Source organism: Eretmochelys imbricata, chromosome 7 (genome assembly GCF_965152235.1).
Source record: "Eretmochelys imbricata isolate rEreImb1 chromosome 7, rEreImb1.hap1, whole genome shotgun sequence".
NCBI lineage: Eukaryota > Metazoa > Chordata > Testudines > Cheloniidae > Eretmochelys > Eretmochelys imbricata.
Window position 1 is genome coordinate 71,601,162 of NC_135578.1, and position 13,263 is coordinate 71,614,424.

A 13,263-nucleotide genomic window follows, 5' to 3' on the forward strand; every position below is an offset into this window, starting at 1 on the left:
AGAAATGAGTCCCACAACTCCTTGCAAAGTAATTGGTCTAATTAGGTGGTAGGAAGGAGCTTCTTTAAATTCCTCAGAAATTAAGACGTGTCATCCGCTTAACATCTTAACATCTGTTACTGTCTCTTGCACATTTCACCACCGCACAGGTCTGAAGGAGACTTTGCCTGTCCCTTTAGACGAAAAGAAACAAACCAAAACACCTTTGAAACAGAGAAAAAATTAGCCTTTCCTTCAGTGGGATGAAGCATGTCAGGCATTTTGCCCCATCTTTATTTCTCAATTTGGTGCATGTTTGCCTGGGTGAGTACGGCTTTCTCTTTGTTAATAAACAACTAGGAGGACATGGCATATCCTGCAGTAATCCTTACTGATGGGATAATGTGGTCCTGAAATTGTTTCCTGAGAGACTGATCACTGTGCAGGTTACCCCCTCCTCCTGTTTCCATTTTTGCAATTTCGTTTCAAATGGGCTATTTTGATTTTTAACTATGAGTGATTAGAATGACAACTAATTTGCTTTCTTTTTTTTTTCTTTAACTTTGTTGTCTGGCAGCAAGTAAGTAACTATTTAATTATGGCTTATTGCTCATTCAGTAGGTGTAATTTGAAAATATGTTTAGAATATTGATTAGGTTATTACTTAGCCATTGGCCAGGTGTCAGGCATACACACACAGAGTGTATGAGAGCTGTATACATAAATGGTGAAGGGTTGTGAAGGTTACTTTGCAAGACGCAGTTGCTGAATGTTTGAGGCTCTTTAAACATATCCTGTTTAGTTTTTTTCCCCCTTACTCATATTCTTTAAATGCTGCTGTGCAGTATTTATATGAACTATTGGTACACCACCACAGAGGAGCAATTTAACATATATACACCTCTACCCCGATATACCACTGTCCTCGGAAGCCAAAAAATCTTACCGCATTATAGGTGAAACTGCATTATATTGAACTAGCTTTGATCCACTGGAGCACGCAGCCCTGCACCCCCGGAGCACTGCTTTACCGTGATATATCCGAATTCGTGTTATATCGGGTAGCGTTATATCGGGGTGGGGGGTGTGTGTGTATGTATGTATGTATGTATATATGTATATATAAATTTAAAAGGTAAAAAGTTCATGAGTGTAATTGGATGTGTTACATGCAAACTCACATTATTTCCCAAAGGGCTCATCATTCTTTGTACAGAGAGAGAGGCAGGATAGGAAATCTAATTTACTGCAGTTTATGAAACGCTTTTCTTTGGGTTCTGCTTTGTTTTAATTGCAGCTCAGGCAAATTATGCCCCCTACTTCTTTGATAATGGAGCGAGCAGCACTAATGGGAACATGGCACTTCTCAGCCTTTCAGAAGACATACCTGTTGGTCAGTATCACTGTACATGTGTTCAAATAAATTCTAAAATTGCTGTCCTTTTTCGCCTGGATCATTACAAAGGAATGGGAAAGCATACCATTTATTTTGTTATGGTGTCCATTACATATGCCCAAAATGTTCTAGTAGCTTTGCCTTTGATGCACTTAAATGTTATTCTTTCTCTCCACATGGACCTCGCTTCATTTAAAATGATTTGTTTGAATGCAAACTGCATTTTGAAATCATTATTCTTCTCTCCCACACGATTGGTCACCTGATTCACCCAGAGCATCTGAGCACAAGTGTTGTGAGGCCATAAATGATTTGTGATATTAAGAGACATTCTTGTCTGGCCAGGCAGATGTTTATGGGAAGAGAACAGAGTTGCTGATCATTATTAATGACCGCTTATATTCCTCATAGGAAAGCCCACAGCGCAAACTGTACACTGAAATGAAAATAAGAGAGAACACACACCAGGTTTTTCTTCAAATAATGGTTATCCTTTTTATGTTTATAGTAGAAATAGCTGAATATTTACTGTCACAATACTTTTGTGATTTTTTTTTTACTAACTGGGGGGAAAATGTCCTTTTTGTATTGAAAATTTTGGAGGTTTTATTTCCCAACCAGCTCTACTTTAAAAATGTTATGGTTTTAAAAAAAAAAATAGCACAGCAATGCATCCATATTTAGCACTGGGACTCTGTCTTGTGTTTACTCTTGTCTGGCTGTAGTTACTAACTTTTGAATGAGCCCCATAAAAGATAGGCCCTATCTGTTCTGGTTGGAATTAAAGTGAGTGAGATTTTTAAAAGTGCTCAGCATTGGCCTAATTCTGCTCCCATTGTCATCAGTGGGGCAACACCACGCTTTGGAAAATCTCACCCTAAAGTTTCTTTGACATGTTTTGTAACAGGAGGTGTTTGTCATGGTGTAGGTGGGAAAAGTATCCCCATCCCACTCTTGTTTGGAGTGCTATGTACTGGTTGCTTCTACTCCAGACACACCTGCATTTCAGTGGTGGTGAAAATATAGCCAGTGGAATTTCACGCTAACAGGAAAGGACCTATGCAGCAAAAATGATCCTTCTCTTCCTTTTGGGAATGATGGCGTAGGTTCTCTTCAGTTCCTGCAGCTATAGGACAAAGGGCCACTCCCAGTGGGGGAAGACTACAGCAACAGCAGCCTGGTCTACACTTAAATTTTAGGTTGACATAGTTACATTGCTCAGGTGTGTGAAAAATCCACACCCCTGAGAGATGTAGCCATGCCAACTTAACCCCCAGTGTAGATGCAGGTAGGTCAATGGAAGAATGCTTCCATTGACCTAGCTACCACCGTTTGGGGAGGTGATGATCCTACAGTGATGGAAAAACCCTTTCCATCGCTGTAGGCCATGTCTACACTAAGAGGTTATGGCTGCATAGCTATGGTCCCATCGCTGTGCTGCTACAGTCCCCATAGTGTAGATGTGGTCTGAGTCTTCTTTACTCTTTGATGGGTTCTGTGACATGGGGGATCAGAGTTTCTTCTTCAGCTCTTCCCACCAATGGGAGAATGGCAACATCAACCAGAGAAGAGGGGAAGGAATGATAACCCCTTGGAATGCACCATTTAGCACATAGTTTATAGCAGGGGTGGCCAACCTGTGGCTCCGGAGCCACATGCGGCTCTTCAGAAGTTAATACGTGGCTCCTTGTATAGGCACCGACTCCGGGGTTGGAGCTTCAGGTGCCAACTTTCCAACGTGCCGGGGAGTGCTCACTGCTCAACCCCTGGCTCTGCCACAGGCCCTGCCCGCACTCCACCCCTTTCTACTCCCTCCCATGAGCCTGCTGTGCCCTCACTCCTCCCCCACCCCCAGAGTTTCCTGCACGCTACGAAACAGCTGATTGGGAGGTGCGGGGAAGGACGGGGAGGCGCTGATCGGTGGAGCTGCCAGGGGGTGGGAGGCTCTGGGGGCTGGGGAGAGGTGCTGCTGATATATTACTGCGGCTCTTTGGAAATGTACATTGGTAAATTCTGGCTCCTTTTCAGGCTCAGGTTGGCTACTGCTGGCTTATAGTGTTAAGTGATGCATTTTCCAATGGAATTAGCTCAGCTGGAGCCTGCCCATGGTGAACCTGAGTTTCACTATAAGCAGGCTGAAGCTGCCGTGCCAGTGGGAATTTGCTCTGACTCCAGCAATCGAAGGCCAGCACCAGTGTACCCACACCAAGCAAACCCCCAGTGCAGTCAGGAAAGTTGTGATTTGCACCAGTGGATACTATCCCTGACACTCAGGTAGATCCCAGCTTTTCTTGTCAACATTTGGGGTTTGTTCTGGGGAAGCTACGTCAGTGGCTGACCAGTGACTACTGAAATCAAGGCAAGATCCCAACAGAGACCAAGCCTATAAGAGGACTGAAAATCCATTAGTGTACAATAAAGCAAAATGGGACTCTCGTGCCATTTCAGACTGGGTGAAATTCACCCAGATGCTAAGGGCTTCCTCAAAAATAATCCAATCACTTAAACCCCAGGCAGAAGCTGCAAGTTGGTAGGAGGTTAGGGGAAAGAGAGAGGGAGCTGGTTTTTTGGCTTAGATCTCAGGTGGTCTCAGAGTCCCAGCTAGAAGTGCCTCTCTGATAGGCAACTAGCGAGGCTCAGAAATTTAAGAAGATGCGGGCAGCTCTCATAAGAGGAGACATAGGATTGCTGTCCAGAAGCCAAGAGATGGTGGCCCTGCCATTTAGGTGCTTCTCCGAGCCTCTTTGGTCTGAGATTTCCTTGTCTGAGTGGGCTAGAAGTAGTGTGAAAATACCTTTTCTGGCAGTACTTTGGTATGTTCCTTTCCAGTCTTGCTTAGAACTTGGATGTGCCATGAAGAAAAATGAGAAAATAAAATCAAAGTAAAACAAATTTACCTGCAGGCCAATTCAATGCATGCTTCTGTTACTAATTTAACAGACAGTCTAGATGTATAATGGGTTGAAAAAACTCAGAGTAATTTCAATGGTTCACTGTCAAACAGGAAGGAAATATCTAGTGAGGCCCCACAGGGGACTGTCCTAGGTCCAGAGCTATTCAATATTTCCATCAACTTAAATGTTGGAGTTGAGAGTATGATTAAATATTTTATGGATGACACCAAGCTGGAAGGAGTTGCAAGCACTTTGGAGGACAGGATTAGAATTCAAATGACCTTGAAAAATTGGAGAATTGGGCTGAAATCAATTAGATGAAATTCAGTAAAGACACGGTCAAAGTACTTCCCTTAGGAAGGAAACATCAAATGCGCAATGACAAAATGGGGGATAATGGGCAAGGTGGTAGTCCTGCAGACAAGCATCTGGGGTGATAGTGGATCTCAGGCTGAATGTGAGTCAACAGTGTGATGCAGTTGTGAAAAAGGCAAACATCATTCTGGGGTGTATTAAGAGTCAGACACGGGAGGTAATTGCTCCCATCTCTTGGCACTGGTAAGACCTCAGCTGAGTACTGTGTCCAGTTTGGGGTACCACACCTTAAGAAAGATGTGGAGAGACCAGAGGAAAACTACAAAAAAGGTAAAAGGTTTAGAAAACCTGACCTGTGATGAAAGGTTGAAAGAACTGGGCATGTGAAGTTTAGAGAGGATAAGGCTGAGGGGGGACCTGATAACAATCTTCAAATATGTAAAAGATTGTTATGAAGAGGACGGTGATCAATTGTTCTCCATGTCCACTGAGGCTAGGACAAGAAGTAATTGGCTTAGTTTGCAGGAAGGGAGATTTAGGTTGGATATTAGGAAAAACCTTCTAACTGTACTGATACTATAAGCACCTGAACAAGTTACCAAAGGAAGTTGTGGAATCCCCATCACTGGAGGTTTTTAAGAATAGGTTGGACACCTGTCGGGGATGGTCTAGGTATACTTGGTCCTGCCTCAGCACATGGGGGCTGCACTAGAAGAACTCTTGATGTCCCTTTCAGCCCTACATTTCTATGATTTTATTATTCTAAGGCTCCCCCAAATGAAGGATCCATGTGGGGCAGCTGCTTCAGTGCTAATGTGCCGTTTGAGCGCTGCCTATGTGCTGAGTGCTACACTAAGAAAAGATTTCTGCCCTCACCGAGGTTGCGGCTAAAGGGCCAGATTGTGGCTTTATCAGTTACTCTTGTATTTTCCCCTGTCCCTGTATGAATAATACTCTATTTGCTTCTGTTTATGACAGGAGGGGGCTGTTTGCTTGAACCCACAGATAGGATTATGGTTGGATTTTTAATTTATTTCTTTTTCAGCAAGTGGAGTCAGCGTATCTAGGATAGATTTTTAATTGGCATTAACAGTGTGCTGGGAAGTGTTCCCAGGGTGTTAATGATATGGAGAGCTTGTGCATTCATATGTAACTCATCCAATATTAGGAGCTGAGACTGAACTGGAAGAGAAATTGCAATCAAACAATTCAATTTCAGTGGCACATTAACTACCCAGTAGTCACATAAACAAGTGTATCAGTTATACCCAAAAAACCAGCTCAGGAAACAGTGGGGCATAAAGATCAATCAACCCCATTGTTTCCTATTGGGAGACCTCAGCAATCGCAAACTTGACATGAATGTCAATGTTTCGTATTACCTTCAGCAGTAGAAATTTCCTGCTGCCCTTATAAGAAAGTCCCTAAAAACTGCAGCAGGTAAAATTCTTCAATTACCATAAGAGATTTTGATATGATTAGTGCATAGGTTTGCAAAGAAGATGCCAGATTGTATGGCTAATATTTGATTTACAGTGGTGTTCCCTCCATGCAGATCCTCTTCCCTCTGCCCTCCCCCCCCCCCACTTCCCGCCCACAAAGGATGAAAACTGTGCAAAGGATGAAAACCTTACTGGGTTTTTGTTCACTCAGTTTCCATCCTGCAGATACTTCGGTGGGAAGGGATGGATTTGCACAAGTTCAGGTTGAAATACATTCTCACACACTTGCATAAAAGTCTTCTTTTGTAGCCCTTATGCTGCATTGTCTACTGGATGGTCATGTGTTTCTTGGGAGTGATATTATTATTGTTATTTATTTGTATTGGGGCAGTTCCTAGGAGTCCCGATGATGGAACAGGGCCCCATTGTGTTAGGTGCTATACAAACACAATAAAAAGGAGATCCCTGCCTGAAAGAGTAGTTTGTGTATGAGACTGGAAGCCAGGATTTCTAGGTTGCCAGTGGGTTGCTGTGAGATCTTGGGCCTCTTTAACTCAGTTTCCCCATCTGTACAGTGGGTATATTATTTGCTGCACAGTGGTATTGTTGGGCTTAATTAAAGTTATTTGATTTCCATAGATGAAAGGTATCCTGTATTGCAAATGTCAAGTGCTATTTTTATCACTAATGTTCATGGCATCTGAAACTCCCAGTATAGCTTTTTAAACAGATAATACAACTGGAACAGCTGCCACAGACAGACAAGTGTGCTAGAAACTCACAGCAGGATGTCTCAGAGAGGCAGAAGAAATCAGCTGGAAGGCAGAAAAACAGTTACGCATTTGGAGAGGAAATAGACAGCACAGAGATATATCAGGTTGAAGAGACCAAGAGAGTGAGAAATATAACAGTGAGGCAATTAAAAAGTGGAAAGTTATAATGACATGAAAAAAGAGTGAGAAAAAGACTGCATTGACACTGAAGTCAATGGAGTTAATCCAGATATATGCCTGTAGAAATGAGAGCAGAATCTATCCTGAAACGTGTTTAACATCAAGACAAAGATTTTCAAAAACCGGAACATTTGAAATCAATGGGAGCTGCTGGATGTTCATCTCTTTTGCAAATCAGCTCCCTTATACAGTCAGGATGTAGACACCTCACTGTAACACCCCATTTTTTGAGAAAAATCTCAGACCAAGGTTTTTCTTTTTCCCCCTTTATTTTATTTTGCAGTAAAGCAAAAATAACTCCTTGACTCTTCTGTGCCTTTTCCTAGTTACTTGGTGAATCACAAAGTTATATTTATAATTTTCCTGGGAATTTTTAAATGGAAAAGCCCCAGGAAAACATTTGGTTTGCAATTTTGTGCGCCTGTTTTCCAAACTCTACATACTCCCTGGGGATGAGTTAAGCTGAATCTTGGCAGTGTGTATTACCAGCATTCCTCTGGTCCCTCTGTTACTCTTTGCAAAATTTAAACTTTTACTTTAAGAAAACACCACTTTTTTAGCACTTCCAATAGCAGAGATTGCCATACAAATGAGACCTGATGCAGTGTAGTCTGACTGAATCTTCCACTAGCCTCTCAAAATAATCCCTCTATCCTTGCGGCTAACCAAATGTGCTGAGTGTCAGCATCAGATGCCATGTTGCCTGATGTTCCACAGCCCTTTAGCCTTTTGCTCCATTGTGTTGTGCCTGTGATAGGTTTAATTTCTGTATCTGAAGAGTGAGCAAGTGATCTTTGAAAAGCTTTTATTACAAAACCCGAGAAAATACAACAAAACATTTATGGTGCATAGTTGCTACTGACAGCATCACAATCCACAGCACATCAACTGTAGTTAAGGAGCTAGTAACCTGCAGCAGCATTGTCTGTCTCTGCTGCTAAAATAACCACGTGTGCTCGAGTGCAGATATCAAAAAGATATTGGACCTCTGCGTGATCTTAAGCTGCTTTATAACTTAGGGTGAAAATCTTGCAAAACTCAGTGTTTCTGAATGGTTTTAACCAGGAACCAGGCAAAACTTGGTGGTTTCATCTGACAATACACACTAACCTTGTGTGAATCCTTAAATCTGGAGCCCACCTCTGCCACGTTTATTTTTAGGAGAGTACAGTTCACCTTTTGGGCTGTGCTTAGATCATTCATGCTGCCACTGACAGAGCCAGGAAAAAAAATCTTCCTTCTAATCACCTTGCCAAAGAACTTCCTCAGCCACGATCCTTCCTTTAGGAGAAGGAGCTATGACTTTTTGTGGGCTGTCTGTTGTATAAGCAAATTTCACTGTTTACACAGCCGGTAGAGTTACTCAGCTACAATACTTTTGCCACAATATAAAACATATGTTTCCATAAGCGTGGTTTTGTGTACTGAAGCCTCAGAATTTCAAGGGAGAAAAGTTCTGAGCATAATTTTCAGAGTTGTTTGCCGGGTTTTTTTATGTGGTTCTTACTTGAAAGAATGATCTTCCCAGTGCATTGGACTGGACCACAGGACTCCTGAGTTTTACTTCTGTCTCTGGCACTAACTTGTCGTATGATCTTGGGCAACTCACATAACATGTTTGTGCCTCGGTTTACCCACCTGGAAAATGGGGATAACACCACCTGTCAGGCCCAGTTAATTGACATTTGAAAAGTATTTTAAGATCCTTGCATGAAGGGAGTGCTATATAAATTCAAAGTAGGATAATGGACTTTCAAGGATGTTGCCCAGTAAATGCCCCACAATGTTTTGAAAATGCAGCCCCTCAGGAAATGTCACTATTGATAAAAGGAGTCACTTCATCACACAAGTTGGCACCGTCTTCTCAAGTATTTAAAAATAGAAATAATATCTCTTTTGACCATCTTGTAGGCGAATTAGACTGATTAGTTTATAGGATTTATTCGTTTGTGTGCGAGTAAGTGGGTGGGTGGGTGCGTTGTGTGAAGAATTTAAATGAAGGGAAAGCTAAATGGAAGAGAGGACGCTGACGTTTATTTAGTTCTGAGACTGGGTAAGACTGGTCATTCTGATATCTCTGTCAGGGGAGAGTTCCATAGTCCAGGTCCAGCTCTTGTGGAAGTTGTCTTCAGCATTCACAGAGCTCCCCATACTGACTGACAGTTCCATTGTTCCAATGGGGCATAGCTGTCCTGTGAGGATGGGCAGCAGTCTTCCTGTCAGCTGCAGATGGAAGTGGGCATTTTAATGCTCCCATGGCTGGCTGGGCATCGAATAGCACTGAGGACCCCAATGGTGTGGACCAGCTTAACAATCTGAGGACAGTTACCCTCAATAATGGGGAATGTTGCAGAGGATACAAATTATTCAGAGCTCTTACTTCTTCCTACCAGCATCACCACAGCCTTGCTTGGGTTCCAGGTTAGTCAGCTACTCTTCTTCCAAATGAACAATATGAGGGGAGAGGATTGAACTTTGTGGTATTCTGCAGCTGAGGGGTCTGGAAGGGGAGGACCAGTTACCCACACTGATTATCCGGGTTTAACCAATAGGCAGAAAATTATGAATTATAACTATTGAACTGTATACGTATGATGTGGGTTTGTTTCTGACCTTAAACTCTGAGACTCTAGGAATACATTCCTAGAAATTGGAGCTGGTTCACAAAACTTCACTAACCGTAAAAAGGAGCTAAATGCATAAGAAATAGTTCATTGAAAACATACCCTGGTTGAAGTTACCATTGGGAAGTCTTGTGGAATGACTAAATCTATTTTTTCAGGTACACATGTGTACACTCTAAATGGAACCGACCCAGAAGGAGATCCTGTGACCTACGGAATGACTTATGAAGCTGGGTCAAGAAGTTACTTTGCCATTGACACAAACTTTGGAAATGTCACCTTGATTGAGGCCCTTGATAGAGAGGTAAAGCATAATGAAATGGTACCCATCTGCATGTTTCTATAATGGATTCAAGTTCTTAATTTGATTAATAGTTTTAAGGGAGAGTGTCAGTTCATACCCTAGTGTAAATGGTAACTTGAAATCTTTCAGTCATGATTTGAGGACTTGAGTTACTCAGTCAGAGGTTATGGGTCTGTTACAGGCAAGGGTGGGTGAGGTTCTGTGGCCCGCAATGTGCGGAAGGTCAGACTAGATGATCACGATGGTCCCTTCTGGCCATAAAGTCTGAGTCTGTTTGGCTTCCAAATCATGTAAACTTATTCTGCAGTTTAATTCTATCCATATTAACATAATACAGTATATTATTGCACTTGTCACCTCCTTTTCCACTGCTTCTACTACAGAATCTTGGAGTACCCAACTGTTAAACTCTTGCCAAATAGAAAATTCAGTATTTATTACTATTCTGTTTTCTGTCTAGTTCCTGATGCAGCTAAGGTTCTCTAATCCTTGGAAATGGAGTCTGAATTTCTTTAGGATTCTCCCAGATGTAGGATGAGTCAGGTTCTCTGTAATTACTTTTCAAGGACAGATTGATTATGTACCAAAGATGAATATTGCTCTGCATATATGCTCTTTCCCACATACACACAAGCATGTTTTCCTAGGTGTCGGATCCCCAATTAAGTGCTAGACTGCTGCTGTTGAATTTCCTTAAATGTTTCGTTTGGGACTGATTACAAATAATAGAAATAAAAGTCACTAAAATGGGTTAAGAAACATGTATCCAGTTAAATGAAAGCCCTTCCTTTCAGCTCAGATAGTCCCACCAAACACAGCATATTAGGCAACCTTGTTTCAAGATCAGATGCTCTAAACTCCTGATTTGACCTGTTTTGGGGGGAAATCCTTTTCAGGTGAGACTGCCCAATATTTATGAAATCCCTTAAACTACTGTACATCAGGTGAGCAGAAGTTTCACACGATACCTTTTTAGTTAGCATTTTCTTGAAAAATGCAAAGGTTGGCTTCCAGCAGCTCACACATAGGAATTGCTAGATCAAATTGCATGGTCCATAGAGTCCAGCATCCTGTCTTCAACAATGACCAACATTGGATGCCTTAGAGGGAAATGCAAGAAATCCCACAAAATGCCAATGTGGGCTAATTTCCTCCACCTCCCACCCCGCCCCCATGGAAGACTCATCCTAATAACAAATAGTTAGAGATCGGTTTATGCCCCAAAACATGAGGCTTTATTTCCTTTCCAATACTCTTTCTGTTAGTGTTAACTGTTAGACTCTGGGTATTCTTGCAATCCATTTTAATACACAAACCCTCCTTGAATAATCTTGCTAAATACTGAACCTCTGTTTAAATAAATTGTCTTTGTTTGCAGAAAGAAGATGAGATTGAAGTTATAGTCAGTATTTCAGATGGCCTGAGTACAGTGAGTATTCACATGTGCCAAAGCTTGTCAAACTCACCTTTTCTGCATTAGCCACCTTTCAGACAGTATCTTGTTATATAAGAAAACATGGTCCAATGAGGGTCTTATGCTACTTATGCTCTTTGATGAAATCACAGTAACTCAGACCTAAGTCCAACTCCTTGCAGTCATTTCAAACTGATTTTGGATTCTGTGGTCCAAGGCAAAAGTCTGACTCAAAGTAGGCTGTAAAACCATAGTGGCTTTTCATACAAGGTGTCACCTTAGGCTGAGACCACAGTGGGTCTCAAGCCCAAAGAAGAGTAGGGCCTGTTCAATTTTTGGAGACCTATAATGAAAAATTCAGTGTTGCAGGAATTAGTGTTGGAGAGTCCGTAGCTGGCATTCCTCCCTCTGAGTCACTGCTGAACTTACATGGCATGGCATTGCACTAAGAAGCTCTGTGTTGCTTGGGGTGCTGTTTTTGTTTCTTTGTTTTGTTTTCTTTCTTTTTTGTTGAAGCTCTGATCATTTCTGATTATTAAGGCCCTGATGTCATTTTCACAAGAGTAATTGAAGTGACTGCACCAATATCCTGACCTAATTCCACTATGAGACCCATACGTTTCCCTGTTGTTTTTATTTGCTTTAAAGATAGGAAGGATGGTTTTATTATTAAGGCACAGGACTGGTGGTCAGAAAACTTGGCTTTTATTTCTGGAGGTGCCACAAAACTATCCATAGGAACTTGGACAAGTCACATAGGCCCAGATCTTCAAAGGTATTTCAGCACCGAACTCCCATTGATTTCAATGGAAGTTAGGCACCAACATAACTTTGAGGATCTGGTCCTTAATCTTTGTTTTCATTTTCTCATCTGTAAAACTAGAATAATGATACTCTGCAATGCTTCCTTACTCGGAGAAGTATAGTGAGAATAAATGTTTAGAAGGCTCAGCTATAATGAGCAGTGCCATAGGAATCTCCTTAAATAAAAGTATCTGGATGAAGTATACATCTTTACTTCACAAAAAATGGTGCAGGTTTGCTAGGAATTGATGTTAGCTACTGCATTCCATCCCAGAAGGGGCTCCTTTATATTGGATGTCAGAGTGATCTCTCTAGGTATAAATGGGGCCAGATTTTCAAAGTTGGCTGCATGCATATGCACACACCCAATTAATGCACACTAACACCAGTGGCATCAAATGAGGTATCTGTGCACATCATAGCCAGCTAGGCACCTAGGTAGCCTTGCCTATGCACAGATATCTCATTTGTGTGCATGCATCAGGTACGTTTGAAGCTCTTGAAGAGTCTAGTAAGTGTGAAACTAATTTTGAAAATCAGCCCCATAATCTGTTGTTCAGAGAGTGCCCTGAGACTTTTGAAAGTCATTATATACATCAATAAATAATAATCTCAGGGAAAGCTTTACATTGCTTTTCTTTTTTTTTCTTTTTTGGCGGGGCGGGAGAATTCTTTAAGAAGCCCGTGATGTTCCCCCTTCCCATTTTCCTACTGAATGATGGTAGCTTGAGGACATTCCATAAAAAAGCAGTTTTTCACTGCTATTGAACTCCTTAGCCAGTCGGGATCATAGTATGCAAATGAACAAGCGTATGGTGTAATTTAGTTTATTTCAATAAGTGTTCATCATATTCCACTCCAGGTTGCTGAAAAAGTCCGAATCCTTGTTACAGATGCTAATGACGAGAGTCCAGAGTTTATCAACACACCTTACATAGTCCAAGTCCCAGAGGTTGGTTGAGGTTTTTTTTTCAATGCTACAAGTACGTTTGAACGGGGAGCAGGGAAAAGGAGTGAATGTGTTTTCTGTAACATACCATCACTAATGTGATTAGCTCAGTGTTTAGCTGGTTAGGTTTTGAGTATCACTAAAGCGTACAGTTAATGAGGAAGTCATGCTGAGGGAAACCTGTGATGT

General features: G+C 41.7%; 1 protein-coding gene across 2 annotated transcripts in view; it reads left to right on the top strand.

Moving 5' to 3' along the window:
- The first annotated feature begins 242 nt into the window (after positions 1-242).
- The window catches only part of CDHR1 (cadherin related family member 1), a 55,094-nt gene continuing 42,073 nt past the window's right edge, over positions 243-13,263 (top strand). The window contains exons 1-6 of one of the 2 annotated variants that reach the window (XM_077822812.1): positions 243-303; positions 557-559; positions 1,277-1,372; positions 9,762-9,907; positions 11,286-11,336; positions 12,988-13,077. In XM_077822812.1, coding sequence (XP_077678938.1) covers positions 243-303; positions 557-559; positions 1,277-1,372; positions 9,762-9,907; positions 11,286-11,336; positions 12,988-13,077 — 447 coding nt within the window. The remainder of the gene's footprint in view (positions 304-556; positions 560-1,276; positions 1,373-9,761; positions 9,908-11,285; positions 11,337-12,987; positions 13,078-13,263) is intronic. The other variant, XM_077822813.1, reaches the window with a different exon arrangement.